Source organism: Hemicordylus capensis, chromosome 3, assembly GCF_027244095.1.
Source record: "Hemicordylus capensis ecotype Gifberg chromosome 3, rHemCap1.1.pri, whole genome shotgun sequence".
In the NCBI taxonomy this organism is placed as follows: domain Eukaryota; kingdom Metazoa; phylum Chordata; class Lepidosauria; order Squamata; family Cordylidae; genus Hemicordylus; species Hemicordylus capensis.
In genome coordinates, this window is record NC_069659.1 from 240,079,529 (window position 1) to 240,106,049 (window position 26,521).

General features: G+C 42.4%; 1 protein-coding gene across 1 annotated transcript in view; it reads left to right on the forward strand.

The window, feature by feature from the left end:
* The window catches only part of PCDH15 (protocadherin related 15), a 1,296,732-nt gene that overhangs the window by 965,886 nt on the left and 304,325 nt on the right, over nucleotides 1–26,521 (forward strand). The window contains 1 exon segment of the mRNA XM_053307474.1: nucleotides 953–1,102. Coding sequence (XP_053163449.1) covers nucleotides 953–1,102 — 150 coding nt within the window.

Below are 26,521 nucleotides of genomic sequence, written 5' to 3' on the forward strand. Positions count from 1 at the left end.
GCAACCTGCTCCAACCTTGCTTTCTTTCTCCTCCTCCTGCTTGCATCTGTCCATCACTTGGCTCATGTGCTACATGAGTCATGCAATGCTATGCTGAGTTGGATCCTGGGAATTGTCAAGCCCTGGTATAAGCAGGTCACTGGCTAATAATATGCCAGGGTTACGTGGGCCTTCAACCTGCAAGTGATAATCTGGAATGCTGACAATAATAATTTTAATAGCGTTTTTTTTTTTGTTGTTTCTATTATTTCTCAACAAAGGCCATTTCATACCTATGATGCAAGGCAAATCCACATTGCCACTCACTTGATAAGGAGTAGCAGCCACCTATCAGAAAGTTGAGGGTACTTGTACTATAGACATGTTTGCATGTGATACACTTGTTTGTTGCATTCACATTTTACACGCTGTTGAATATCAGTTGCAGGTGAGCAACAGCAGGAAAGAGGACATGACTTCATTTCCTGTCTTTGGGTTTCCCAGAGGCATCTGATGGGCCACTGCAGAAAACAGTATGCTGTCTATATAGGCCTCATTTGGCCTGTTCCAGCAAGGCTCTTCTTATGTCCTTAGGTACATGTTTAGGTATACATTTCAAATGTACCTAAAAATGTACTTTGTTAAGAGATCTCAAGAAGGACTAAAAGGAAGATATTTACCCCATGATTTTTTACAATTCATATGAAAAACACTTTGAAAGTAGGTCTCAGAGGGATTGCTTTCTGACTTCTGTAACTACTGAAATTCTAATGTGATTGATTTACTAACCCTAAGGCATAGATTTAATGCAAGTTAAAATATGAGAAGCAAAAGTCAATTTTTATTTGCCTTAGTATGTTTTACTTAATTGTATTTTTCTAAAAATTACAGTGAAAGTCAAGTTGTATTTGCATTAGTATGTTCACTTAATTATATTTTTCTAAAGATTTACTCTCCTCTGCTTATTTTGAAGATGACAGCTTCTGATGGTGTGCAAGAAAGCCTGCCAGTCACGGTCAATATTGTTGTGCTCGATGCAAATGACAACTCTCCAACCTTCTCCAACATATCATATAATGTCAAGATTTACACAGACATGAGGCCTGGAGAAAGTGTGATCAAGGTAATTGAATTTGAGGTTTTGGCATGTTCTTATGCAAAATCTGCTAGTAGGACATAATGGAATAAAATTGTTTAGGAAAAATGAAACACACCTTGAACGTCTTGATGTTAGGAGAAATGAAACACGCCTTGAATGTCTCTCAGTCCTATCTTAGGGATGTGCAAACTAGCTCAAGGTTGAGCCAGTTAACTATCGAACTGGACTGGCTTGAGGGTTCACCCTTGAGCCAGACAGGGCCGTTTGGCTTGAAGCCGGTCTGGAGTTTTAAAAGTTAAAACTATATATATAACTCACTGCTGGGCCCAGGGTAATTTTGCCACCTTCGGGGGGTGCTGCCATGGCCATGGGGGGGTCTATTAAGCTTCCACTCCCCTCACTGGCCTCCCCCCGGTCTTTTCCGGGCCACTTTGGCCCATTTTGGGGCCTTTCCAACCATTTCCTGACTTGCAGCAGCCATTTTGAAGGCTGCCGCACATGGGCTATTTGTGTGGCCAGGTCCTGAGCTGAAGGACTCGAACCAAATCGGGCAAGCTGTTTTTGTGCACACCCCTACCCTATCTCAGAGATGCCCAGGACGAACTCTGAACCTTCTGCATAAGCATGCAGATACTTTCCCCAGAGCAGCCCCATCCCTGAAGGGGAATATCTTACAGTGCTCACATGTAGTCTTCTATTCAAATGCAAACCAGGGTGGATCCTGCTTAGAAAAGAGGGCAATTCATTCTTGCTACCACAATACCAGATCTCCTCTTCTTCACCCTTCCCTACAGGCACATCACAGGCAAGTCAGAGAAAGTTTTCCATCATAGCTTGTTTGTGAGCTTTCCAAGAACATCTGACTCTCTGCTTCTGGAAATAAAGTGCTTGGTGGATATTTGGTCTCATGCAGCAAAGCTGTTCTTAAGACATCATCACCAAGATCAGCTGCCACTTCTCCAGTTTCCTTCTCACCACTGGTTAAATTTCCCACTGTTGCCTGTGACAGATAGGGCATTCCATATCCCAAAATGAGGATTAATTCTGTTTTCAAATGTGTGCCGGCCCCGCTGCAAGCACCTTGAAAGCAAGATTGGGCTGCCACTTGGTCTGCACCAGAATCCACTCATGTGGAGATACCATTTATGAGACCTGGTGCCTTTATATACTTAGGTATGATATATGTGGCGACTGCAATGTGCACAATTATAGTAACCTGTCATGATCGTGTTAATAGTTGCAACTGTGTGTATAGCCACAGGTGTTGGTTTTCATGGTGTCCCCATGTGAGTGCTGCCCAGATGTGAGCCCAATTTCTGGTCTGAAATACCCACATTAGGAAACATCTTGTTAACAAGGAAAGGGAGGAAGAGATCTAGGACAGCAGCTCTGTTTCTCTTGTATAGTCTAGTTCTGCCATATTACACTGTTAGAAGGGGAAAGCCAAGAAATGAATATGCCTCATTGAATGCTCAGACAGTTCATTTTAAGTGTGAACAGTCTATTTCAAGTGTAAATAGAAGAAACAATTTATTTTAAGTGTGATTTTAAAATCTGAATCACAAAGCAAACTGAATCACAATGCAAGCTCCTTCAGTTATTGTCTGAATACTTGGATGCTAATTCTAAGTAGGGGTGTGCAATTTGGGTTTTCGGTGATTCGGTTCGGGACCCGAACCGAATCACCCCCTTTCTGTTCTGTGCCCGAATCTGGGCTACCCGAATCACCCCTGATTTGGTTCGGATTTGGATTAAATCCAAGTGTGGATTCTATGATAGCTAATGAGATTTTCAATGAAACACCATGAATCCACTCTAATTTGCTATCATAGAATCCACACTCAGAATACCTCTGAAACAACAGAACCCTGTACCCCATGGGTTAGAAACCCATGGGGGTGGTTGGCACCCTATGTGCACTACACTACCACTTGCTCTGGGCCACCCCAGCACCCCCCAAGTGCAGTTATGGGGCTGCTGAAAGCTCCATGTATACCCTATGAGGAAAAACCTTAAAGACGCATAAACTTTAACAATTCCCCCAAAATCAGCCCTCTGCCCAAATCCTTTGAAAAAATTCAGGTAGCTTCCTTGACCCTACCTGGCACTACCACCAACCCCACACTGCTCTAGGCCACCCCTTTGCCCCCTGCGTGAAGCTATACATTTGCTGACACCTCAATGCTTCTCTATGGGGGGAAACCTTAAAGACGCGTAAACTTCAACAATTCCCCAAAAATCAGCCCTCTGCCCAATCACTCTGAAATTGGGGTGGTAGCCTCCACCCATTAGGCACTACCACCCCACCCCACTCTTTTTACCCAGATCCCACGCTATGCCCCCAAACTGCCCCAAAGACACTAAAACTTCAAAAATTCCCTAAAAATCAGCCCTTGCCCAATTCCCCTGAAATTTGGGTGGTAGCCTCCACCCATTAGACACTACCACCTCACCCCCTATTTTGCCACTGGGACCCGAAATTCAAGCTGACGTCACATCAGACCTTTTTGCATTCAAATCAATGGAGGCCAAAAGGCGGGAAATTCAAAGAGACGTCATCCCGAATCACCCGAATTTTTTGGGCACGAATCAGGGGTGATTCGGCTTGGCCCCGAAAAATATCGGGGGACATCGGGGGTGATTCGGACCCAAATCACCCGAAATTGCTCGTTTCGGGCACAGATCAATCTGTGCTCAAAATTTTTTGCACATCCCTAATTCTAAGTATTAGTATCAGCCTGCCCCCCCCCCCCTATTTTTTCTTTGGTTTTTGAACTCACTATTTTCCTTCTCAGCATACTGGATCCAGCGACAGAAAGCTGGAATTACCATGGCTTCTGATAATATTGACTTGTGGTCGGCAAAATTCAGTTTGCTGCCATATAAAGTGCAAACTGGCCTTAGCATTACTGTGTAGCACTTTCAGATCTGCTACATCCTGCATATGTATGATATAGCACATCCTACAGAAAGTAAGGATGTTTCTGACCACTTTCACAGAATGTAAACTGAAAGTCATTCCAACGTTTCATATGTAGGCATACAAGATATTTTAAGTGGGCACTAAATCGTGAATATAATGAATGCATCAAACACATGTCCTATACCTGTCAGTAATCTAGAGATTGACTTCTTCTTTCTGCAGAATATGCAAACCGGGGTTGTTACTGTATAATGTATGAAAAGCCCGAAAGTGCTGTTGGTGTATTGAATAGGAGAGGGAGACTGATGAGGCAACCATAAGCAAGATGAATGAATAGATTTAAAATAGTATTACAATTTCCAGTTTGGGTACTTGGCAGAAGAGAAGTTTGAGAGATCTCATAAAAACAACAAAAAAACAAAAACCACCACACACACAAAAAGGTGTCCATTATTTGAACTTGAGGCAATCAGTGGCACCGGGGGGGGGGATTTGTAGGGGTGACCACCAAAAGAGCAAAATATTTTTGGGAAGGAACAAGCTTTGTCCTACTTCAGAATGGCGCAATCTTTGTCCCACATAAAAGGACATGAGCCCCCAGAGAATAGTTATTTCTGCACACTGGTGAACATTGTACAGAATACTGGTAATAAAGAATACTCAGGATGCATGAAAAGGTCCTTTTCCTTCAAGTAATTTCAGTCTAGCACTGGGGGCGGGGGGGTGAACTACTTGTGAGGGGTGTTCTTGTTCTTCGTCATCTACTCTTGTGTCTGTGAGAATAATAAAAGGCAGTTTGCGGTTGGTCAGATGAGATCAATTGTAGCATCTCCTTCAAATATCACACACACACACACACACACACACACGTTCGTCTGTGCTTATATGGATTGCAGCTGTAGTCTAAAAGCACATATACATATGTCTGAGAATAAAATGTTCATGAAGTGCTCTACTTTTCAAAGCTATTCCTGTAAATGGAGCATTAGGCAGAAATGCAGGCATTCTCTAATTTTAATCATGACATACACTCTTGCCTTGTGAAAGTCAGATACTATTATTTATCCTCATGTCTGGCATTTTTCTGACAGTTTAGGAATCATCATTCAAAGTATCTTACAGAAACATCTCCATAAACTTCAGACTTGACTATTACTAACATTGTAATATTTTATAATGCATTCTTATCATGTCCTTGCAGTGGGAAGGGGTAACAATGTTGTTTTATAATGGAAAAGGACAGGAATGTAAAGAACCTATTACAGGTTTTTTCATTATGAAAGTCAGTAATACTCATTTTCAACAAGCCCAGTAAAATTTGAAGTGAGAAGAAAAACTCTTCTTGGTTCAATAACTGAAATCAAGTCCTAAACAATGGCTATGGAGAAGCTTATTGGTAGCCAAGAGATTGATACTGTGGTGATGGAAATCTCCCACTCCCCCTAGGAGTGAGGAATGGGTGCATGATTTGCTCGAGTTAGCGGCACATGAAAAATGGGCCCTCATAAAAGTAAATAAACTGCATAAATGGTCAGAAATCTGGGACAACTTTATGGAACTATTCTTTTAATAATTCAAAAACACAAACAAAAAACAGCCCCAAACACCCTTTCTGATTTACCCACATCTATTGGTGCAACGGCGTGTATCTCCTTCTCTTTTTCTCTCCCTCCCCTCCCGCTCTTCTTCTCTCTATTTCCCCCATCTCTCCTTTCTTTCCCCACCTCCCCCCAGCCAGCACAGTTCACAAAAGCTGGCATGGGGAGGGAAGGTCAGGCTCGGGGTTGGGGTGGGGCGGGTGGGGGAAAACGGGGGAAAGATGTATGTAAAATGCAAAATGTCAAAAACCATGACATTAAAAAAAAAAAAAGACGGATGACATATTACACAGACTTATACCCCTGCTTCTGTTCAGTCTGTGCTGCTGTGGACATCTAAGGAAATGTTTGCGATCTTCTGCAAAAACAAACTCTGTAAGTCATTCAGAAATGCTGACATAAGCCTGCATAACATGTCAGCCAATGAGGCTCACACACAGCCTAAACTGGGCTAGGGATGCCCACCCCAGTTTAGGCTGTGTATGAGAACCACCAGGATCTGACCCAATCCCAGCAGGCCAGCACCGCCTAACCCCATTGCAAATCCCGCCTCCTAAATGAGATTAAGGGAGCGAGTACTCCCTTAGCCTTGTGTTTTATATACACACACACACACACACAGAGAGAGCTTCAGTTGCTTTCAGTCGATGCATCGACACTGACAGGCGCCTGCACTTATGCGACGCATTGTGGCAGTTCCGGCGGATAAGATGACATGCCCAAACTAGGGATGTGCACAGAACCGGCGGGGGTGGTTTGAAGGTGGGGGAGGGCATAACTTTAAGGATGGGGGAGGGTGCCCTTACCCCTCCCACTGTGTTTACCCCACTGGCGCTCCATTTAAAAAGTCTTTGTCAGGGCAGCTGTCCTCCTCAGCCAGAAGTAAATGGAAGTGCCCAGCATGCGTATGCATGCTGGGTACTTTCTTTTACTTCCGGCCAAGTTGGACACCAGGGCAGCACGGAGGTACACAGCTGCCCCGACTGAGACTTTTTAAATAGAACACTGGCAGGGGAAACACGATGGGAGGGGTAAGGGCTCCCTCCCCGCCCGCCCCCCCAACTTCAACCTGGCGGAACTACCGGTCATTCGAACCAGTTCCCATAAAGGGGCCTCCAAACTGGTTCCATGCACATCCCTAGCTCTAACCCCTGCACTCCATGCTGCTGGGGGTGGAGGGCATCTGGGCATGTGGGATTGCACTCCTTGACCCAGCAGCCAGATTATCTGTGGGGAAGGCGAGCTTTTTCTGCCTTCCCCGCTGACTGCCCTGCAGCCCTCTCACATGCTTGTGAGAAAGGGCTCAATATGAAGCACATTCTGGGAGCTTGTATTGATCATTTAGGATAAACTGGGATATATTTTACTTTTTTGCTTTGTGATGTTTTGCCACTGGCTATAGCCAAAGAAAATTCGTCATGGCTAAGTCCCACTGAAATTAATGGGACATGAGTTAGTTGTGACTAATCCAAGTCCTATTAACTGCAATGGGACTTAGTCATGACTAACTTTCTTTGGAAACACCTTGAGATGTGAGCTTTGCATACTTTGAGCTACTCTCCAATTCAGTTTTGCTGAAAGAGAGCAACAAATACGTTTTCCCCTGAGCCTTAGATCTCTTAATCACTGCTTACTAGAATTATATATGTGAATACAAAGTTTCAGAGTAGGAATTTTGTTTCATTGTAATTGGACAGCTAATTCTTTTAAGCTTATTTGAAGACATTTCAGTTTCTTCTTATGTGAATATTATTATCTTCACTTACCACAGAATTCCCCCCTCATGCTTCTGATTATCTTTTCATTGCTGCTAAGAAAGATACCATTCAGATAAATGAAAGCTTAGCCACTTATTTCAAATAAGTCAAAGCCAGAAACTTCCACATAGGTTACAGGATGGCAACTAGATTTGTTAATGTGCAACTCTGGAGCCAAGGATTAAAACAAGATACAGCTACTTTCTTCAAACACATCCCACACAGGACCCTGGAGGACTTCACTTCCTTTCAGCGCTACTGTTTCTTCCAACTGTAGGGTACAGTGGCATTTGAACTTAATAGCCAGCTTCATATCAGCAGGTTGGGTTTCAGTGCGTTGGAGGTACTTTTATATAGCGCCATCATGGCCCATGGTGCTCACCTTCTCTCTCTCTTTTTAATTTTCTTGGTTCCACATGGTGGTCCTTGATCATATTTGTTTTACAATGTTCTAGCATTTCAGGCAACACCTGGCCAAAACTAAACTAGTTCCCAATGACCAGCATTGTGGTAGCAAGCATGACTTGTCTCCTTAGCTAAGCAGGGTCTGCCCTGGTTGCATATGAATGGAAGACTAGAAGTGTGAACATTGTAAGATAATCCCCTTAGGGGATGGAGCCACTCTGGGAAGAGCAGAAGGTTCTAAGTTCCCTCCCTGGCTTCTCCAGAATAGACCTCAGGGAGATTCTTGCCTGCAACCTTGCAGAAGCTGCAGCCAGTCTGGTTAGACAATATTGAGCTAGATAGAACAATGGTCTGAGTCAGTATATGGCAGCTTCCTATGTTCCTATTGCTCTAATACTGCTGATTTAATAATATTGCTCTAATACTGCTGATTTGCTCTAATACTAATGATAGTGCCTTTGCAAGCAGGGAAATGAATGATTTTGCAAAATCAGAGGAAAATGAAGTTTACTTACTCTAGTGAAGGCTACTTGATCCAAGGTTACTGGATCTGGATGAAAGATCTATTCAGGCATTAACGTTAATGTTTCATAAGACAGCTGCATTGGGCAGTGATCCCCATTTGATTCTTCTGGGACTCTGAAAAATGTGACTGACTGCATGGAATACTTTCCTGTAAAACTGCAGATGAGGCATTTGCTGAATACATATCTTCCATCCGCACTCCTAGATGGGTCAGTTGGGTTGAGTGTTGCCTGGCACAAATGATAAGGTCAGGGACACACCCACCCTGACATCAAGGCACCTGGAGAATTCTGCCAGTACAGGTTTAGCATTTTGCACCCTGCCCCAGAATGCTTGCACTCTGGTGTGTGTCCCCACAAGGACCCCACCTCCAGCAGTGTGCCTGGGTGTAGCTTCCATGCATCTATGAGTTTGCTGTAGTAGGCAGGCATGGCGCAGAAATTACACATCTGGTCTTTCCATGGCAGCAGTAACCAACGTTGGGATGATATTGGACCATCAACTGCTGCTGGATGCTCTGCTCGAGCCAGAGGTCCAGTTTCATCAAGGCTTCCACACATGACCCGGAGCTTCTTAGGCAAGGTCTGGAAGAGTTCAGATTTTCACCCTTGTCTTCTGCTGGTGTAGACGTGCCAGGGACATCCTTGCGGGAGGCCATGATATGGTTTCCTGTATCACTGGGGACAGCACGAGCACCTTTGGGCTGGCAGGAGTAGTACTGGGAGTGTATGTAGGGCTGTAACGCTTCTATTGGCGGGCATCAGCTGCAGTGTGTTTTGGCCAACTGTGGAGGTCATTGGGCCTGCAGGTCGCCACTCTGTGTGGTGATCACTGTTATCAGCCTTGCTGTGTCCTTGAAGTTATCAACCTTGCTGAGTCCTCGAAGGGAGAAATTTGGCTTTCACTGGATGTCAGGCTGATGCTTCTGCCCTTAAAGAGGCCTTCCACAGCCTTGGGGCAGTGCCGAGGACAGCTCTTCTTCCCTCAGCACTGAATGTACGTATTATGTAGGGTTGTGCATTTTGGTATTTTTCTGTTTTGTTTTTGGCCTAAGTCCAAAACACCTCCATTTTGTTCTTTGTTCAAAATCAGCCAATCTGAAACACCCCAATTTTTTTTCTTTGTTCAAAATTGCAAGATCCAAATCCGAAATGTTTTAAAAAATGGCCCTGTGGCAAAACTAGTCGGTGGGGGTACTAGTGCCTAATGGGTGGAAGCTACCACCCAAATTTCAGAGGAATTGGGCAAGGCTGATATTTGTTGAATTTTTGAAGTTTAAGATTTTTCCCATAGGGAATAATGGTGGTTTCAGCAAAAGTATAGCTTCATGTCGGGGGGAAAGGGGGTGGCCCAGAGCAGAGTAGGGTGGATGGTAGTGCCCAGTGGGGGCAAGGAATTTGGCAGAGGTCTGATTTTTAAAGATTTAATGGAGTTTACGCATCTTTAAAGCTCTTCCCCATAGGGAATGATGGAGGATTCAGCAGCCCCATAACTGCACTTGGGGGGCACTGGGGTGGCCCAGAGTGAATGGTGGTGTACAGCACATAGGGTGCCAACACATAGGGTAATAGGTTCTGTTGTTTCTGAGATGTTTTGAGTGTAGGTTCTCTGGTAGCATATGAGAGTGGATTCATGGTTTATCTTTGAAAATCTCATATGCTACCAGAGAATCTACAGGCTGGGCTCAGGCTGGCAACAAGGCAGGCATAGGCAATGGCATGGCATCTCTCAAGGGGGTGAAAACAATTCTTCTGAAACAAAAAAGCAATGCAGCAGATAAATCCATCCCCAGACTGCCATGCAGTAGCCATAGCAGGCTAGCAGGCTGGGCTTAGGCTGGCAACAAGGCAGGCAGGCATAGGCAATGGCATGGCATCATTATGGCAACTTGAGGCATGCCCTGCAATGCAAACTAAACTAGTTTGTTCTCTCTCTCTCTCTCTCTCTCTCTCTCTCTCTCATATCAGTGAGGTAGAAAGGCAGAATGGTGAATGACTAATAAATTGTTGAATGAATTGAAAACCCCTCCTTGAACTCCCCCCACCCTTGCCCCTTCTTCGACCCTTCCTCTTGCCAATGTGGGGTCAGTAAAGAGTGGCAAGAGGCAAAAGAGCCAATAAGGAACAAGTAGGGAATCGTCAGCAGGTCAGCCCATGCTTTAGGTCACTGATCGGAAGGGTGGGAAATTCAAAGAGATATCAAACACAAAATGGAGATTGATTCAGAGATCGCCACAAAATGGAGGTCCAAAACAACAAAATGTTTTGTAGACGAAACAGGGACGTTTTGTATTGTGTACAAAACTATCAGATTTGGAAAATGGGTGTTTTGTCTTGTCTACAAAACACCTGAAATGGCCTTCAGGTCGCCACTCTGTGGTGATCACTGTTATCAGCCTTGCTGTGTCCTTGAAGTTGAAATGTTGAGTACAAAACATTTTGTACCTGAAATGTTTCGCACCTCCCTAGTATTATGTAAAACCTTTTTACATAAAATCCATATGTTATTAAAAACAGTCATGAAAGTATATAATATACATTTTTTAGTCAGTAGGTTAATGCTTAAGGATATATGTGTGCCTTAGCAATGAACAAATTTGTGATATACATAGCATGTACTATGCACAATTGTACATATGTGTTCACCAAGGTAAATGGGGTGGAGGGGGTAACATAAGCTAGGGGACCGGCTGAGGAATTTAGGTAATTGGGGGCAAAAGCTATTTTATTAAAAAAATACTAGTTTCAGGGATTATTGATGGGGCTAATTGTCTACCTCTTGATATCTTAAGTAAATGTTAGTTTACAGCTCCGGTTTACAAGACCGGTGCTTTGGGTTTAAGCTATTAAGGCAACATGAGCTAAAGTTTTAATAGGAGGTTTTTTAGTTTAGCTGGGGTTGGTATTAGGATCAGGAAAATGTGAAAGTATAGAATTAAGGATAATTGTCCGATAATAATGAATGTGTGTTCTACTGGTAGGCCACCAATTCATGGCAATACAATAATATTTGAGACAAGGGTTTGGAAAAGGAGTTGTGATAGTGGTCAAAACATATTACTTCATTATTTTACTGTGTGGAATAGTGGTTTTAGTATTAGGATTAAGATTGAGAATAAAAGAGCTAAGACTCCTCTATTCTTAGTTTGTTGGGAAAAGATCAGAAGATGGCATAAGTAAACAGGAAATACCACTCGGCTTAAATGTGAGGGGCCTGATAAGGGGGTGTAGTGGATTAAAGCCTTTGTTTAAGAGCAAGTTTACATGAGGGAAAGAAATGCTGAATCATCACTGGCCCTATTCACCCCCAGCACAGTACCTCCAGTGACTCTTGCTGGTGTCTATCTTATGTTTCTTTTAGATTATGAGCCCTTTGGGGACAGGGATCCATCTTATTTATGTATTATTCCTCTTTGTAAACTGCCCTGAGCCATATCTGGAAGGGCGGTATAAAAATCGAATAAATAAATAAATAAATCATCATCATCATCATCCCTGCTGAGCTACCTGACTAGGCTTCTCCTAAACTATTCTGTATTATAGATAGGTTCAAAATGCTGCCACCACCACACCTTTTGTCTACAGAAACTCTCTTGGTTTGGAGTGGGATAACCCAGAAAAAAACTCTTAATTTGGCTCTTGGACAAGTACAAATATCTTCCACATGCTAGCCTATACGTGTTGAGAAAACTGATAGTTTCTGACCATTTGAGGATGTGTTCACACCAGAGAAATCCCCCTTCAGTCCCTTCTTTTTCTGAGTTAAAAACTAACCTGGAGAGGCTTGTAAAAACAAAAGAATTAAAAAACAGTTTTATTCAATTACTACAGACTGCTTCCATCTGAGGCTTTCTCAGCTTTTAGATACAGTTAAGAATACTTAGTAGGATTACAAAAATAGATTGTCTTAATGCATGCTTAAATGTTTACAGAGGCTTTTACAACGCCCTAGGTGTATTGAGTGTAGGCTAGTGTTTCTTATTTCAATTACATTGCAGGCAAACTATAATAGAACAGTATCACATCATCTCATACTGCATGGGAGGAGGGTAAACCCCTCCTGTATTCTACCAAAAGAAAACCACAGGGCTCTGTGGGCACCAGGAGTCAAAATTGACTTTATGACACAGAATATGCAGAGCACACACACCAAAGAACTGTAACACCCTTAATGCAAATTCTGACTAAACAAAATTTTTCCTAGACTAAACCTCATGTTTCCTTGAACTCACCAAACTCCTGATAGGACTTCAAGCCTCCTGTAATCCTGTCTTCCTAGGCTTTACAGTTATCCTCCTGCAGCCAGCCTCCATGGCCACATGTCCTCCTGTGCACCTCCAGCCTAGCTTCTTCTAACAAAGAACTCCCTTCTTCCTGGCAGCAGCTCTCTAGGTCCCACCCACCTGGTGTGCTGATTGGCTGAGCACTGGAATTCACCAGCCTGTCAGTCAAGACAGGGTTGACTTCCAGTTAACTCTTTAGAGGGAAAGGAGCCTGCCCACTACAGGGGGTTTGCTGATGAGAAGTTTTCTGGAAGGTTTGGAAAGAATAAGACCAGGATAAGAACCTCCCAGAAGGTTTGGAAAGAATAAGACTAGGATAAGAAGTAGCATAAGGATAATTATTGCTCCTTATAGGTCTTTATATGATAACTATGGGGGGATGAGATTTTGTCTGGGTTTGAGTTTAGGCCAGTTGGGTGGTTTGATCTGGTTTCATGGAGGAAAAGAAGGTATAAGATAGCTGTGGCCAGAATTGTGAATGGGAGTAGGAAACAGAAGGCTAAAAATAGGGTTAGGGTTGCTTTATCGACTGAAAACCTTCCACAGATTCATTCTACCAGGTCGATGCCGATGTAAAGTACTGCTGAAAGCACGTTCATGATGATGGTTGTGCCTCAAGAAGACATTTGGCCCCAGAACAGGACATATCATATGAAGGCTGTTGCTATAACTGGAAGTAGGAGTATTCCTCCTATATTTCAAGTTTCTATATAAATGTAGGAGCCATAGTAGAGTCCTCTTGTGATGTGGGCATAGATGCAAATTGAGGCCCCATTGGCATGAATATTTTGGCTAAATCTGCCATGTTGAACATCTCAGCAGATATGAGCAACAGATGATGATACAGAGGTGATGTTAGCTGTATAGTGTATGGCTAGGAATAATCCAATTAGGATTTGTATAATTAGGCATATTCCTAGTAGGGATCCAAAGTTTCATCATGCAAAGATATCTGATGGAGAGAGAAGGTCGATGAAGGAGTTGTTAATAATTTAAGATTTGGTCAGGGGGTTGTGTGCTAGTTGCCATTAGGTTTTTATAGTTGAATACAATGGTAGTTTTTCAGGCCAGTAATCTTGGTCAATAGTCCAAGTAAGTATAATAACATATATTGTTGTTTTATTGTTATTTTATTGTTGTTTTCCTCAGATTGAAGGATTGATTGCTGTGCCCTCTAATACATCTCTCTATTATGAGATGGCTGGGCTGGTTGGTTCAGTTGCAGTTTGGTGTGGGGTTTCAGTTGTGCTTGGATGTTCTTTTATTTATTTAGTATTAATTTTGATTTATTTAGGGGGGGTGTTGGTGGTGTTTTCCTATTCTGTTGCTTTAGCACCTCAGCCAAATCCTGAAATTTTAAGATATGGTCTGTTGGGGTGTATTTTGTTGGGTATATGTTGTTAGTTTTCATTTTGGGTGGACAGTTGTTAGGTTGGTTTAATTTTGAGGGTTTGGGTATGATTGGGGCAGATACTGCTGGTTTTATGGTGTTCAGGCAGATTTTAGTGAGGTTTCGATATTATACTCTTTTGAGGGTCCATGTTTATTAGTTTGTGGAGGGAGGGATTTTGGCTGACATTGTTTGTAACATTAGAGTTAACAAGAGGATTAGCCTGAGGTGGGCTGCTTGTTGTTTAGAGCTGTGTTAGGGGTTAAAATTGAGACTGTTAAAATAATAAATGTTGTTAGTTAGACTTTAATTAATCCTTTACTGGAGGAGGAGATTTGGTCAGCTATTGTGATATTTATGGTGCAAATGAATTTTGGGCCTATTTTTTGTTATCATAATAGGTTGTTTACATGAGTTAAGATTTTGTCAAATAAAGAGCATTGCTTTTGGTTTGTTTCGGTGAGTAAATCATGTTGAAAAATCCAAGCTGGTTTTAAAAGCTTGTTGTGTTTGTGTAATATTACACAATATTGTTGTGTAGCTTGTTGTGTTTGTGTAATATTAGGGTTGTTGTTTTAATTGCTAGTTTTAAGGCAAATATTAGGCCTAAGACTGTAACAAATCGTGGAGAATGTTGTTATTGATTGACTGATTGATTGATTAAGTGCCATCAAGTCAGTGTTGACTCTTAGCAACCACACAGATAGATTCTCTCTAGGATAATTGTCTTCATCTTGGCCTTTAAGGTCTCTCAGACATGCATTCATTACTGTTGTAATGAGTCCATCCACCTTACTGCTGGTTGTCCTCTTCTTCTCTTTCCTTCAACTTTCCCCAGCTTTATGAACTTCTCAAGGGAGTTGGGTCTTTGCATGATGTATGATAGTTTGAGCCTGGTCATTTGTGCCTCGCGTGAGAATTCTGGACTAATTTGTTCTTTGATTCATTTGTTTGTTTTCCTGGCTGTCCATGGTATCTTCAAAAGTCTTTTCCAGCACCAAAGTTCAAAAGCGTCAATACTTTTTCTATCTTGCTTCTTCAAATTCCAGCTTTCACATCAATATTGTGTCACGGGAAAAACCATTGTCTGAAGCGTTCTACTCTTTGTAGGTATAGTCACGTTATGGCATCTAAATAAACAATAAAACCATTATTGTTATGATTTTAGTTGGTTGGATTGTTAGTGAAATTAAAAGACCTGCTGCAATGCTTCCTGTTGCTAATCAAAGGATAGGGTTAATTAGGGTTGGATTATTTTAATTTATCGGGATAGGAGTTGTGTAACATGCAGCCCCTATTTGGATGATGAAATACATATGATGTAGGCAGCTATAAAGGCTGTTGCAATTAATGTGAGAGGGCTCAGATCTTTAAATAGGTGTTATTTATTGTTTCGATGATTGTGGCTTTTGAATAAAATCTGGCCAGGAAGGGAGTTCCCATTATGGCAAGGTTGCCATGGTTAAGCAAACTGGTGATCTGAAGAGTTGATAATATTTTTTTGGATGTCTTTTAAGCTATGAATGATTGAGCTGGAGCAGAGAAATAGTATTGCTTTGAAGGGGATGTGGGTTGAAATGTGAAAAAAGCAAGTTGTGGCTGGTTTAGCCCAATTGTTACTATCATTAGCCTTAGCTGACTTGATATTGAGAAGGCAATAATTTTTTAAATATAATTTTGGGTGTGGACACACATGTTGCAAATAGGGTTGTGATTGCTCCAAGACAAAGGCTCAGCAATAAGATTTTTGTATTTGTTTGTAGAAGCGGGTGTTGATGAATTAGTAAAAATGTGAGCAACTACTATAGTAGGGCGGAGACTGGAGTTGGCACTTCAGTGGTGGCAGGAAGTCATAGGTGGAGGGTAAAGTGGGGTGATTTTCCTATTGCTGTTAATAGTAATTCTAAGAGTGGAAGTATTTAAAGTTATTTGGCACTGAGCAGAGCTCGTGGATTTCTCAAGTGGATGTATTTCTATTCATGAAATTGTTATGATCAGCCCCATGTCACCAATTTGGTTATAAATAACTGTGTGTAGTGCTGAGGAATCGACATCTGTGTGGGCGAACCACCACCCAATTAGGAGAAAGGACATGATTCCAACTCTCTTTCTCATCCGATTAATAATTGGAATGTGTTGTTTGATGTTACTAGTGTGAGCATTGCTAGGAGGAAGAGAAAAAGATACTTGAAAAATTTGTTAATGTTTGGGTCTGTGTGTATATACCAGGCAGCAAATTCTAGGATGGACCAGGTAATGTATAGGGCAATTGGAGTAAATAGGAGGGAATATTGGTCTTTAATAAAGCTAAGGTTGATGATGAAGTTTGTAATGACCATTCATTTGAAATTGGTGATTGTGGCTTCAATACGGTAGTTACTGAGGATTAGCAGCGGGATCAAACTGGTGATACATGCTAGTTTGGCGGCTGTTTTAACACGAGTCATGTTTTAGCTGTAGTTTTATGCTGTGGGGTTTATTGTTATAATTGGAAGGAGGAGAATTAAGAATACCATTATTATGATGGTGGCCATAAGTGGGAGCTGAGTGTGTGAAGTGTGGAGGGCAGGTTGCTCATGTGGTTATCCTTGGCAGCTGCTTGACTATGGAGGGGATTAGAGAGTGTATTTGTCAGTGGAGCATGGCATGGTAGTTTAGGGAGGGGTTGGTGGTCTGCTCATGGCGGTGTGGGTGGATGTTGCAGGTGATTTGATGTGTTGCCAGGCAGAGTGTAGCAGAAAGTGTTCAGGTCTGAGAGTCATGGAGTGCGGTTTGGATGCTAGAGTGCCTATGTGTGGCATCTGCTCTATTTATGGATGCTCACAACACAGCATTAAAACATAATGTATCACACACACACACACACACACACACACACACACACACACACCCCATAGTTTATATGTGTCCCAACATAGTCTGGAGTGTCCCAAGATCAGCCACACTGCTTCAGATCCTCGATGCCCAATGCTGGTTTTCGTCCTGGGATGGAAACCAAAATTCCCTATGTGGTATGGGTTCACACGATTGTGCCAATATGGGTAACCAGCATTCAACCATGATTTCTGCAATCATGTGAGCCAGCCCTAAGAGCAGATGCTAAGTGTACATCAGAACATTACAGAGACTTTTGGTAACTTTATACAGGTGCTATAGGAAAAGTAGACAGAGCCAGTGGTAAAGAATGACTGGGCTCTATTGGGTCACATGCTCGTAACCTCTGGTCCACATGACTGGACATGCTGCTGTGATAACATTCATCCAGCATTATAGTGGTGTTGCCTTGAAATGTTTACTTGCCTAAGGAGTGGAGATGTAGCATATTGTGGTATGCTCCCTGATAATTGAGCAAAGAGGCACCTTTCATACTGTTGATTATCTTTTATTTAGCAAACAGAAACTGTCCATATCCAATCCCAGCATAGCATTTTCCCAGTTGCTGTTGCTGGTGTCTACCTTATGTTTCCTTTTAGATTGCGAGTCCTTTGTGGACAGGGATCTTATTTATCTTGTTTAATTTTTTTAAACCACTTTGAGAAAACTTTGGGTGAAAAGCTGTTCATTTATTTATTTATTTAACACATTTGTATGCCACCCAAAACACAAGTCTCTGGGCAGTTTACAACATAACAATAAAATCAACAAATAAAAAGGTTAAAACATTACAACCATTTAAAATTTAAAACATTAAAACTATTAAAAACACAATTAAAACAGTATCTAATTAAAAGCCTGGGTGAACAAGTGCGTATTAACTGCCTTTTTAAAACTTGTAAGAGATGGGGAGGCTCTTATTTCAGCAGGAAGTGTGTTCCAAAACCTTGGGGCTGCAACGGAGAAGGCCCGTCCCTGAGTAGCCAACAGATGAACCAGTGGCAACTGCAAATGAACCTCTCCTGATGATCTCAAAGGGCAGTGTGGTTCATAGTGAGACGATGTTCTCTTAAAGATTTGTAATTTATTAATAATAATAATAACAACAACAGCAGCAACAACAACAACAAAATATACAGAGAAAATAGAGGGCCTACTCAGGGAAGATAGCTTGCAGCAGGAGCCTTTTTCTCATTCTTTGCTTGAACCCCCAGGAAAGAACAAAGGACTCCAACACTTTGTCCTTGAGCCATCCTTAAGTGAGGGTCACACTACCATATGAGAGTTCATATAGCTGACAGGGTACACTACCTCTTCTCATAGAGCAAATGCTGAGGACAACTTTTCTGTCATTATGCAAAGTAGTAAAGTTGGCAGAAATAATTTTCCATTTTTCCCTGAGCTGAATTACTGTCAAGAGCTCATATGTGCTGATTGCTCAGTTGACTGGTCAATAGGAGGAAAAGAGTTACATCGCCATGAAAGTGAAAAGAGAAATACAGTGATGAGCAAAGGGATTCACATGTGAGGCCTGACAGCCTGTGAATGAAAAATGGAAGCTTTCATATAAATGCTAATGGAGCTATACTGCCAACACCAGCAGTAATGTGAGTAAGAGACACAGACTTATTTCACACAGGTGCTGAAAGGAAAGACTGTCTCTGATTTTGTTTTTTGACAAACCAAGTGAGTTTGACAGTGAGCCTTTTCAAATAACAATAAACTTTATGTACTTTTTCAAATACTCCACATACATTATCACCTATGCAACCTTGTAAGGTAGGCTAGGGCCTTTTGAACTGCCAGTAGTAATCTGCTAATAGTAATATCTCATTAAGAACATAAGAACAGCCCTACTGGATCAGGCCCAAGGCCTATCTAGTCCAGCATCCTGTTTCGCACAGTGGCCCACTAGATGCCACTGGAAGCCACAGGCAGGAGCTGAGGGCGTGCCCTCTCACCTGCCATTACTCCCCTGCAACTGGTACTCAGAGGCATCCTGCCTGCATTCAGTTTAAAAATGGTATAACAACTGTGCATTTGCATTAATGTTAAACACACTTGTTTGGGCCAATCTCAGTTCATCCTGAGATATATCATTCTACAAACATAACTTATATTTAAGTTTGCAATGCATATGTCCAACAAAAACACCATACTGGGAAGCTTTAACATAGATTTTAAATAGTAAATTACCAAATGGAATTACTGTTCCTTCTTGAAGTGCTCATGTCTGATATGTAAGAGGCTTGTTGGGTTTCTTTGGATCGCCTGTTAAGTCTCATATGAGTCTTGCTTTTTCATTATGTATTCAATATATAATAGTAAGCTTCAGGCTGTTTTTGTCTGGCTGCAATAGTAAGGACACTTACTAGCGAGTAACCCCCAATTGAGCATAATCCCCAGGAAGTCCCATAGCTCATCCCCATTTGAATGAGCATGCATTGGATTGTGGGGCACATCTCTTAAATAAGAAACTTAGCTTTGGAGGTAGAAGGATTGTATCGGTATCTGTGAAATAATTATCCATATGTTTTTAGGGATCCTTGAAAACTGTGCAATCCTGCTCTGTTGCTTTGGTTGCTAATTGCTTTCGAATCTTAAAAGGACAATTTCCTCCTAGGTGATAATCAGCTATAACAACTTCAAAGGAAAAAGGCCCAGGTCACTCATGATTAGATTGAGAAACAAGATACCCCAATCAAAAGAAGTAGGTTAGAAAAGGAGCACTGACCTTGGAACATTTGTGTAGTTAGATAATTTGTGATGAAAGGCTTCTTCTATTTGCTAATTGAGTTGCAGTACAAAGATAATAAAACATTTAATTTGTGTAACATTTAGTTGTATTAGAAAGATGACAGTTCCTATTCTGGTATATTGCCTGTAATAGTTGTTGTTTGTCAGACCAGTTAATCTAAAAGCTTTGTATAGTTAGTGTTAATAAAGCATTGTGATGTTATTAAGGAGAGTGCAGTGCGTAAGGGCCAGCTTTGGAATTTTGGACTTAGGGCAAGACATAGGGAAGTCACCTTTTTAAAATAAAATTTCAAGATTTCATCCAAAGAAGTGTCTGGGGCTTTTCACTTTGGAAAAGAGTCAACTACAGGATGTTAGAGGTTTTTACAATAATGCATGGAGTAAAGAAAGTGGACAGAGAGACATTTTTCTCTCTCTTTCACAACACGAGAACCAAGGGTTATGCCATGAAACTGAAGGCTGGGAAATTGAGGACCAACAAAAGGAAGTACTTTTTCAAACCACACATAATTAATCTATGGAATTCTCTGCCACGGGATGTGCTGATGGCCACTAGCTTGGATGGCTTTAAGAGGGGTTTAGACAAATTCATGGAGACCAGGTCTATCAGTGGCTACTAGTCTGATGACTACAGGCGTAAGTGAAACTAGCGGTGGCAGCCAGGGCATGTGCCCTATGCGCCATTCGGGGGGGGGCGCCAGTGCCATGCTGCCCCCCCATCCCCAATTTGCGGATTACAAAAAAAAAATTACCTGTAGCCCCTTCAGGGGGCTTCCTAAGGGCCACGAGGGGGTCTGCGAAGGCCCCCCCCCCCAGCCTCTTAGATCACTGCCGCAGCCTGTCTCGGGCTAATTTTCAGGCCCGTTCGGGCCTACAAAGATAAGTGCAGTGGCCATTTTGGAGGTCACCGCACATGCTCAAAAGGCCTCTGTGAGGCCTGGCAAAGCATAGGACCTTGCAGGGACCATTTCAGCATGTGTGGCAGCCATTTAATTTTTTTTAAAGGCTGCTGAAAACAAAAATGGTCGCCGCACATGCTCAAATGGCCTCTGCAAGACCCAAGTCTAGATTTTCCCCTTATCTAGGGAGTCAGAAGAATGCAAAGTTGTTGGCAGGGAACCCGAGGCACAAATGGCACAAAAGTAAGTGAACAAAACATCCCTTAAAATGACAATGTTGGTTTAATACCTTGTAAGCTGTCAAAACTGAAGGGTGGTCAGGAACGGCAAGGAATAAAATAGAAATATTCACTCGCATGCTGTTTAATTCTCTATACAGAGCTCTATCTTTATCTGAATATTTGTCAAGCAACCTGATTATAAGGTTTGTGAGATTTCAAACTTGGAAAGTGCCTGCCTTTAACTTCATTCATTCATTCATTCGATTTCTATACCGCCCTTCCAAAAATGGCTCAGGGCGGTTTACACAGAGAAATAATAAATAAATAAGATGGATCCCTGTCCCCAAAGGGCTCACAATCTTAAAAGAAACATAAGACAGTCACCAGCAACAGTCACTGGAGGTACTGTGCTGGGGGTGGACTGTGTGGTGCTTAAAATGAATATCACACTGTTTTGCTGTTCTGTGGCTAGTTGCAACTTCCACCTTCTTCCTGATCAGGCTGCTGGATCCAAGCCTATTGTAAGCTGCTGGATAATTTCAGATTCTTTGGGGCCCCTAGGATTTCCCATTGCAGCCATCTCCCTTTAAGGCAAAAGCTGTTTGGACAGAAAAAACCCATCCCTGAATTTCTTGGAGGCAGCAACCTGTAGTGAAGTGTGCTGAGGTGGCAGAGCATTTGCTAATTGAGAACTTTCACTGCTTAGCTCTTTGGAGGCATGCCCATCACATGGATGTGCTGCGTTTCCTTGGGAAGGCGACTGGCACATATGTGCCACATGTGTGGTTGTGTGTGTGTTGCTTACAACCTGTTTCTCCTGAAAGTGTCTGAACTTGTATTTTTGAGCTGATATTATGGTAAAGTTATCTGAAAAATGGGTGTCAGATGTTTGGACAGGGGCACAATTTCGGTGCTTGCGCTAGGCGCTATTTTCCCTAGATATGCCTCTGACTATAGGCCACCTCCAGCCTCAGAGGCCAGATGCCTCTGAATACCAGTTGCAGGGGAGCAACAGCAGGAGAGAGTGCATTGCCCTTACCTCTTACCCGTGCATTTCTCAGAGGCATCAGGTGGGCCACTGTGTGAGACAGGATGCTGGACTAGTTAGTTCTTAGGCCTGTTCCAGCAGGGCTGTTCTTATGTTCTTATATAGTATATAGTCCCATGTGTGCAAAAGAAGAATGTTTTACTCTGCCTTTAACATTTTTGGGTGCTCCATATTCTGCAAGAATGGTGGAACTGTCAGGGTGGTGGATCTTTTGCAAGTCTTAGAGCCCCTGAAAATGCCTGACCTTCACTTCCTTGGCACTGTGCAGTGGAAAAACACTCCTGCTTTTCCAGACTGGATATCTTTAGCCATTTTTCCTGCAGAGTGGATGGATGAGCACACACAGTCAAGAAAAAAAGCAGAAGTAGAGGGGATGAATTATTCCTTGAGTGGTTACAGCCCATTGAATTCTGGGTCTTCCTCTTTCCCTGTTATTTTAACAGTAACCTTTGAAGCTGCAATTTGGAGTCTTGCGTGGTTCAGTGGTTTTACGCTCTTCTTTTATGCTTCTCCCTAATAGCCAAATTCTTCAGGATATGGAGAGGATTTTCTTTCTTTTATCCATCCTCTGTGCATGACCTCTGCCAGGAATAGGAGATAAAATGGATTCTTCTTTCTGAGAAAGAGCATTGAGAATGAATCCTGCAGTGTAGCCACATTCCCTGTACTTTGCTCGGTATTATAAATTCTTCCCTGCTGCTTCATGTGCCCTAACATGCACTTAACTTTCTGCAACAGTCTTCTCTACCCCTCTAACACATCCCTTTATTTCATACTATCTCCTCCTTTCCTCCCATTCTGTTAACAAGAATGAAAGTGGCACAGACAATTGCATCAGACCTAAAAAAATTCTGGGTCAAGCTTCTCTACACTTTAGATGGCTCATTGGCCTGCGTAATAATTTAATTGTAGTCTGCATTCTGTAATCATATAGTTGGAAATAAAATGAAAAATAATCAGGGAATAGGAAATGATAACGAAGACAATGCCAGGCATATACCTCAGGTAGATTTTGTATCCATATATGCAATCCTTAGATGAATTCAATGAAAGAAGTACCCCAGTGCAGAAAAGCAAAAGTCACTGCAAGTTTTTAGGATGGGGAGATAGTTAAAATGAGGGTTGTATTGAATCTCCCCCTGCCCAAATCATCAAAATATTAGGAGGTTTAGTTGGGGTCAGAAAGCCCTCTTACATTTTTTTGGGAACTACCCATGAAATTTTCTAAAATTCAGAAAGGAGTGGGGAGCTTACCTAAGTCAGCAGAGGAGTCCTGGTAGTGTTGTTTTCAAACTGGTAGTTTCTACCTCTATGGATTGTGGTAGATACTGTAGTGTTAATGCACCACTTGCCTGCTGGTTGCCGCTGCTGCCAGCATGTTGTAAGTGCCGGCGATAATGACTTTTAAAAGGTACCTCTCACCACCCACCTACCCCAGCACTGCCCTCACTGGCCGCCTCTGATTCTTACAAATATACAAGTTGAAAGATATAATAACATTCCTAAAGTCAGCGAAGGATTACAGGAGGTTCCCAAAGACTGGCCCTTGTATCCTAAGATGTGTCATCTCCTGCCTGGCTGCTTCTATTCCAGGTTCTAAAAATCAGTTTGTCTCCCTTACAAAGGAGCTGCATCCAGAAACTTCCTCTAGACCCTTCTGGGGGCAGGGTGTAGAAAGGAAGAGACTTCATTCATTCAGGATAGTCAGATCGTTTAGCAACTATACAGGAACATCCTTTGGGCCTCTTTGTCCATCAACTAGTGACTAATCACAAAACAGTTGTCAGCCTGAACATAATCCTAACCCTTTCTTAAGAAAAAGAACAGTCAGCCAATATTCATTGCTAAAAACTCAACAATATGCTCTGGGTTTTTAGTTTAGAGTTTGACCACAGCTAGGAGTAGGCAGGGCCAGAACTTCCCATGAACCATGCTGAGGCAAGGAGGAGTGAGGTGAGGAAGCAAAAAGGAGTGACACAACCAGAAGCTCAGTGCTTGAATGATAGATTTATCCTTTCCTTTCCTTTCCTTTAGTTTAGTTTTCCTTTCCTTTGGCCTTTTAGTCCAAAGAATCTCCATTGTTTGAGGGTTCTGGCATGAGCAGAAATATCTGCCAACCCTATGGGAGGAGGCAGAGGAGAGAATGACCCTCCAGGGCCAACAACCTGGATGGCTTTAAGAGAGGTTTGGATAACTTCATGGAGGAGAGGTTTATCAATGGCTACTAGTCGGAGGGCTATAGGCCACCTCCAGCCTCAGAGCACCAGTTGCAGGGTAGTAACAGCAGGAGAGAGGGCATGCCCTCAACTCCTGCCTGTGGCTTCCAGTGGCATCTGGTGGGCCACTGTGCGAAACAGGATGCTGGACTAGAAGGGCCTTCTTGGGCCTGATCCAGTAGGGCTGTTCTTATGTCCTTATGGGTTTCCCACTCCAGCGCTGCACCTCTTGCACTGAGTCTGAATGACAAATAAATAGCCAGAAGCAGGGGACTTGGAAGGGCAGCATTTCTGTGGCAGTGCTAATATGGCACATTCAGTTCCCACAAATCAGATTCCTCAAGCACTGAGCCTATGCTGATCATTTGCTACTTTGCATGGCAGAACAAGAGGAGAGCTGGTCTTGTGGTAGCAAGCATGGCTTGTCCCTTTAGCTAAGCAGGGTCTGCCCTGTTTGCATATGAATGGGAGACTTGATGTGTGAGCACTGCAAGATCTTCCCCTCAGGGGAGGAAGCCGCTCTGGGAAGAGCAGAAGGTTTCAAGTTCCCTCCCTGGCTTCTCCAAGATAGGGCTGAGAGAGATTCCTGCCTGCAACCTTGGAGAAGCCGCTGCCAGTCTGTGAAGACAATACTGAGCTAGATAGACCAATAGACTAACTCAGTATATGGCAGCTTCCTATGTTCCTATGTAAGATAGAAGCATAGTTTGCTCACACCTTTTAACTCAGAGTGTGATGTTGGCACATATCATGCTTGTAGAGCACATTGCCTCTTCTTCTAGTGACACTTCCATGCTTGCTGTTTCAGTGGTGCTCACACAGCAAACTGGGAAAAGGAACTATTCCAAAGCAGATGCAGCCTTAGACTAGCAATAGGATAAATTTTGTGTTGCACTCACTTAAACAACAACCCCATTATCTGGGTGGACAGTACTGATGAGCCAAGAACAAATGCAGAACCCATGTGCACAACCCTGTTATGGCAGACCCCAATAGCTTCTTGCTCCAAAGGTATCAGCTGCACTGCCACATGGTTATTTTTTTCTAACGCTACCTGAGTAGTTACACTAAATTTATGCTAATTGTGTATGACTTTGGGGAAGTAGACTTGTTTTGCTGGAACAGTTATTCCAAGTGGAAGTAAAAGTCATTTGGCACACAACAACTGCAAGTTTCAATTTAGTTCAGCAGGAAATAATCATGTTAGGCAGTTGGGAATCAGACCAATTTGCCTGAACTTTTAGTTCATGACAGATGTGGAGCTACTGGAGTCAGAATGCCTTATTAGCTTCTGCACACATTGGCGGAAAACATCACTGGGAAAAAGGACTCTGTCCGGCTGAACTAACCCCTTGTTAAAATGATTGCAACAGATCAGAATTGGCATCCCAGTAAATGGTGTGGCATTGTTAAGATGGGATGCTGTAAAGATTTCTTATAGGGTATCATTTGCATAATGCAAATTGAGGCTTTGCCTGAGCAGCAGCAGAACATATTTATCATTGTCAAGTTGGGAGTACTGCATATTTTAATGAACAAAATTGCTGCTACTGCATGAAGAAGATATACAGGAAAAGCAGAATGGATCCTTTTACCAGCCTCTTTTAGACATTAAAATATTTCCAAAATCCTGTAAACTATGGAGCCTATCAGCAAAAGACACCTGCAGGTTGAATTTTCAAAACCATAGAATGTTGTTACTGACTTTCAATTCTACCTTTCAGGCATCTTCTGCCCCCCCAAATGTTATTCAGATGACTTAGCATTTCAAAGCACCTCAATTTGTAAATTTAATTAACCTTATTAAGTTCTGTATTTGTGTATTCTACCAGTTTTCATGGTTGTCGCAGAAAAACTTGTCCTGATTCCAAGTATGCAATTACATAGTAAGGACTTACATTTGGTTTGAAGCTTTTTTTTACTTTCCCCCCTCTATTTAATGTTGATCTTGAGAAAGTTGATCCAGAGAGGGTTGTGAGAACCATTTTTAAAGCTGTCATCAGCCGTTGTTTAATGACATTCCTTTATGAGGTCAACAACTATGAGCAATTTTAACAAGGAAATTCTAAAATGCGTAAAGGAATGAAGGTTCTACAAACATTTAAGCCATACAAATGTGGGGTGCACAGCTAAGCAGAGGTGGCTTATCAGTAAGGGCAGGAGGGGCCTCCAGCCGCAGCAAACAAAACAATCAATCTACCAGAGTAACACAAACATACAGCACAGGCAGCCAGCAAATCATCGAAAGCACAGTGCTTCCTCCAGTCCCTCCTCCTTGCCTGTTGCTTCCTTCTTTGGTCTTATTGGCTGCAACAGCCTGCTAATCAAGCTGTTCCAGCCAGTCTGCTTCCTAAGGGGCACCAGCCTGGCATCGACCATTCCAGGCGCTAAATAAATAAGTAGAAAATACAGCCCCTGAAGCCACCAGAAAGTGTATATATTTTTTAGTTCTGGGAGTGGTCAATGCAAGGCCAGTGCCCACTAGGGAGGAAGACCAAGGAAGGAAGCAACAGGCAAGGGGCTTGCTTGTTTGCTTGTTTGTTTTATA